Raw genomic sequence first — 5,009 nt, forward strand, 5'->3', positions numbered from 1 at the left:
ATATATATATATATATATATATAGAGAGAGAGAGAGAGAGGGAGGGAGGGAGAGAGCTTGGCTTGTGTAACCCCCAGCTCAGCTTTTGTGCTGGCTTAGCCCTTTAGCATTCAAGTTATTCTCTCAAATGTAATGCTTATCTATTCACACTGTTTTGAAGTAATCAAGCATTACCTCGTAGCTTTGAGATCTTGATGATGTGATTGTTTATTTTTAGAATGACATTGTAGCATAGGTGTGAGAGGTCAGATCTGATTGGTTTGAACATAAAACAGGTAGAATATTTGTGCCAGGTTTGGCTGGTTTAAATGCTAAAGAGTTGAGGCATGTAAGTAGTTAAACAGACAACTGTGTGTGATGATCAGATTTTTTTGTCGGATAAACATTGCCTCCACATGCCTGGAGACTATTCTGTAAATTCCAACATGCAGTGCTTAATCATAAAATGTGTAATGTTGCAGGCTGGATGTGTTGTACTTTCTTCATTCTCCAGTCTATCTCCATGCATTGCTTTGTTTATCTTTTATTACATGATTCCTTTCCATTTGTCAACCTCTTATAGGTCATACTGCGGTGCTATCCAACCTATGTCAGCTTCAAAAAACTGAATTTTAAACATGAAGCTGATTACTGGATCAGATGTTGCAGGTGACACGTAAAAGCACCCACTACACTCTCTGAGTGGTTGGCGTTAGGAAGGGCATCCAGCTGTAGAAACTCTGCCAAATTAGATTGGAGCCTGGTGTAGCCATCCGGTTGCACCAGTCCTCAGTCAAATCGTCCAACCCATGCTAGCATGGAAAGCGGACGTTAAACGATGATGATGATGATGATGATGCTGTCGCTGTCTCTATTGTTGTAAAAGCATGACTTGATTTAAAAACGACAGAGGGCATCCTAACAGACCATTTGTTTAGGTTTTGAAACCTTTCTGGGGAGAATATAAAAAAGTTAATTCCAGCTGGACATCTAGTCTGACTGATTGCAACAGAGTGGGCTCTGTTAAAGGCATTCACGAACCAAATGCATTGCTGTTGTTTTTGAACTGTGAGACGCTCTTAATAGATTGTGTTCAACTCAGAAACTCTTAATCAGAGATTTCCAAATTGTGTTGCCAATAATCTTTAGGCTTGTATAGGTTGAATCTGATAAACTATTATGAGTGTTTGGTCATAAAGAATGTATGAGATCTGAAAACTCTGAATGCAGTTTGACATGTGATACGATATTTATTAATTTTGTGTTTGGGTAAAATAGTTGAATTTTTTTAATTAATCAAAGAGAAACTGTTGAAGATAACTGTGGCAATCAACAGAATGCAGTGGAACCAAATTTTAAACTTTGTTTTCTCCTCTGTTTTGACAGAATAGATTTACTGTTTTATTTATTTTGTCTGTTTGTAAACAATTATATTTTCAATCTTTTAGCTTGTTTCAAAAACCAAATCACCTGCAGAGATAATTGCAGAATATGAACGAATACAACGAGAAAGAGAGGAACGAAGATTACAACAAAGAACCAATCCTCGGGTAAGATACTGAATCTTTGGAATCTTGGTTGCTTTGAGTGTTTCGATAGCTTTCCATCAATGCACTCTGCTTTTAACTGACAGGAATCGTACATAAGAGCATTGACTCAATTCAATATTAGCCCATCACTATCACTGGGGTACTTGCCAAAGCAGAAGTCTCCAACCATCGGGCCACAGATTAGTACTGAGCTGTGGATTATTTAATACTAGACCACAAAGTAAATAAATTTTAAAATCTTAAGGTACAATTGGTATTTCAGTTGCAACACAAATTTAAAATGTTATTTCTATATTTATTGACTATCACAGTCTACAGGGCGTTTTTACATTATTATTATTATGCTCTTTATTGTTTTGTTATGTGCATGACCCCCTGGTCCACGGAAAAATTGTCTTGTATGAAATCAGTCTGTGGTACAAAAATAGTTGATGACTGCTGCACTTGGAGGTACTGTATTTCATATCTAATAGCATATAAGACTCATTTTGTTTCCCAAAAATTATTTCAATAATCACACGGCAATTCCCATTCATGAACAAGGGCTTGTATTACAGGCTTTAAATGCACCAAAAACTTTTTACTTCAATAAGTGATACTGAAAATGGGCCGTGTCTAATACTCTAGTGTGTCTGTTACGCCGTCAAATACGGTACATAACTCGGCCTCAATGGCTATTGTTACAGGTACATAACTCTGAGGCAAGTTACATAACTCTTCTCTGACTAAATTAAATTTGTTATGAATTTGTCTCTGTGAGGTAGAATTTAAGTTCAACTTATTTCAAAATCGATTGGTTAGCAGTAGTAAAGCCAATTGGTCATAAAAGAATTATTTCATCAAAATGATCTAGCCTGTGATATCTAAATAATGCCATTTCGAAAAAAAGAAATCTATCTAAATTTTTTTTTTTTTTGTTTTTGCATTTGGTTTGCACAGTACATTAAACAAACGATTGATTAATTAGTTGGTTTGATATTTAACGAACTGACTAACAATAAAGAAGTGATAGGGAAGCAGTGCATGTGTCACTATTAATATTGGCGTAATGACCCTCCCAAGACAATATATGGCTGTTATTGCCGTTATTCTAAAAAGTAGAGGAAATTGTGTTTAATAACAATTTCACTTTCCATAAACTTATATCAAAATTTAATTTGCGAAAATGGCTATATCAGCTGGAAGAGAAAGAGGATGGCAGTAAAACTGTTTTTAGGGCAGTTTACAAGAAAGTGTTTAAAGATTTATTGAAGTTGTAAAAACAAAGTTGATCAGTGAAACTGAAAATTATTGACATACTTGTTCTTATTTAAATATATCTTGTCTCCTTAACCGAAATCTCTTATTTCTTGTATTAACAGGGCACCATAACGATCGGTATTGATGCCACAGATGTCTTTGACCATTATGACTTAGATCCAGAAAATGAGTGAGTTCTTTTAATGTTGCTCTTTATGATTATTGTACAATTATTAAATTCCACTTAACATTGCAAATCAGTTTTCATTTTTCTTCAGTTATGCTATGGATGGTTTTAAAAATTACAAAATAACATGAATGTTATAAAATCTCATTTTGTCTCTTTAATAAATTAGTGTACTTCATCATTATTTAACATTCATTTTCTGTTCTGGCATGGGTTGGACGGTTTGACAGGAGCTGGTTCCATAGTCTGTTTTGCCATGGCTTCTACAGCTGGAAGCCCTTCCTAATGCCAACCATTTTACAGAGTGTACTGGGTGCTTTTTACATGATATTAGTGCCCACAGGGGCGGGGCACCAAGTAGCTTGCATGATGAAAACCCCTCAACTCTGAGTAGTATTAGTGGGTGGGCTTTGTACTAGTTGTGAGATTAAAGATATAGAGGGGCCAGAGATGGGCGTCATACTGTAGATTGGATACGTGGAGACCTCAGTTAGAGAAGAAAGGCGAGTGTATTAGAGAGGAAGTTTGATGGTGCGTGGCTGTATGGTAAGAAGCTTGCTTCCCAACCACATGGTCAAATGTAAATAATATAAATAATGTACATAATTCCTCATCTCTTAAATGTAGAACTGTAAGACTTTAATCATTTAGCAATCAGATTGCTCTGTCAAATATAATTTACATTGTCTAGAATTGATCATGCATTGTCTCATAGCGTCAATATTTTCAATAGGATTGGTGTGAAAGAGCAGATCTAGTCAGTTTGAATGTAAAACAGTATTTTAGGCCAGATGTGGTTGGTTTAAATGCTGAAGTGTTAAATAATAATGATGATGTATATACCATTTTATATTATTTGTAATCGCTGGGCAATATACTGTGCTTGAGAAGACTTGTTGAGTCAAGTGAAATTGTAGTTGTGGCTAATGCTAGTGCCGCCTGGCTGGCTTCCATGCCAGTGGCATGTAGAAAGCACTATTTAAGCATGGTCGATGCCAGTGCCGCCTGACTGGGTCCCTGTGCTGGTGGCACTTAAAAAGCACCCACTACATTCTCTGAGTGGTTGGCATTAGGAAAGGCATCCAGCTGTAGAAACCTTGCCAGATCACATTGGAGCCTGTTGCAGCCTTCTGGCTTGCCAGTCCTCAGTCAAACCGTCCAACCCATGCCAGCATGGAAAGCAGACGTTAAACAATGATGATGATGTATTTTTAAGCTTTTAAATAGTTCTTTATATTTTGTATATCCTGGGGTCAATACTCATTGGTAGGGTGTAATTTTACCCTTTAGCCTTCAGGTTACACTATCAAATGTAATACTTCTCAATTCACATTGTTTTGAATTAATCCTGCATTTTCTCATAGCTTTGAAATTGTGATGTGATTGTTTGTTTTTAGAATGACATTGTAGGGTAGGTGTGAGAGGCTGGCTCTGGTCAGTTGGAACATAAAAAAAAAGAAGACAATATTTTGGCCAGATATGGGCTAATGAGTTAAGGGATATTTTGCTGCTATTTCTAGCAATCTCACAGTCCACATACATGTTCCTATGTTGACTCAAGAGAGACTTTGTTGATTGCTCTGTTGAATGTTTCTCCTGGTCCATCTTTGCAGGTCATTCATTCCTTACTTTGAAGTGAGCAGCATGAACTTGAGTCAGTCAGTAGAGGCACCACTGACTTTAAATGATACAGTCACATTTGGGGGTAACATTGAAGCACAGAATGGAAATGGTAACGGAAACATGTTGATGGTTTGGAAGCGGTTATTATCAGACAAATCATGGGCAGAGGTATATGCTTGTTGCTTCTTAATATTCTATTCGTCCTTAACCCCAAAGTGTGTTGTTTGTGTGTAAATCGTCAACATTCTGTGACCTCATAATCGAAGGAGGTTCGTCTTTCACTTTGAAATATTGGAATGTATTCCAAGAAATTTAGTTTCTTCTTTACTTTGTTTGTGTCATATGTTTTTGATGTATATAGAAATATATAAAATGTATATTTATTGGTACTAAAGAAAAGATTTGTGTGTTTCAAACAGTCATCAGTCATG

The 5,009-nt window shown here is 36.3% G+C and overlaps 1 protein-coding gene across 2 annotated transcripts in view; it reads left to right on the forward strand.

Moving 5' to 3' along the window:
* LOC106879708 (dnaJ homolog subfamily C member 11) overlaps nucleotides 1-5,009 on the forward strand; it is a 66,856-nt gene that overhangs the window by 12,749 nt on the left and 49,098 nt on the right. For both annotated transcript variants that reach the window (XM_014929380.2, XM_052977006.1), the window contains exons 4-6: nucleotides 1,428-1,529; nucleotides 2,891-2,958; nucleotides 4,569-4,746. In XM_014929380.2, coding sequence (XP_014784866.1) covers nucleotides 1,428-1,529; nucleotides 2,891-2,958; nucleotides 4,569-4,746 — 348 coding nt within the window. The remainder of the gene's footprint in view (nucleotides 1-1,427; nucleotides 1,530-2,890; nucleotides 2,959-4,568; nucleotides 4,747-5,009) is intronic.

Source organism: Octopus bimaculoides, chromosome 26 (genome assembly GCF_001194135.2).
Source record: "Octopus bimaculoides isolate UCB-OBI-ISO-001 chromosome 26, ASM119413v2, whole genome shotgun sequence".
Classification (NCBI taxonomy): domain Eukaryota; kingdom Metazoa; phylum Mollusca; class Cephalopoda; order Octopoda; family Octopodidae; genus Octopus; species Octopus bimaculoides.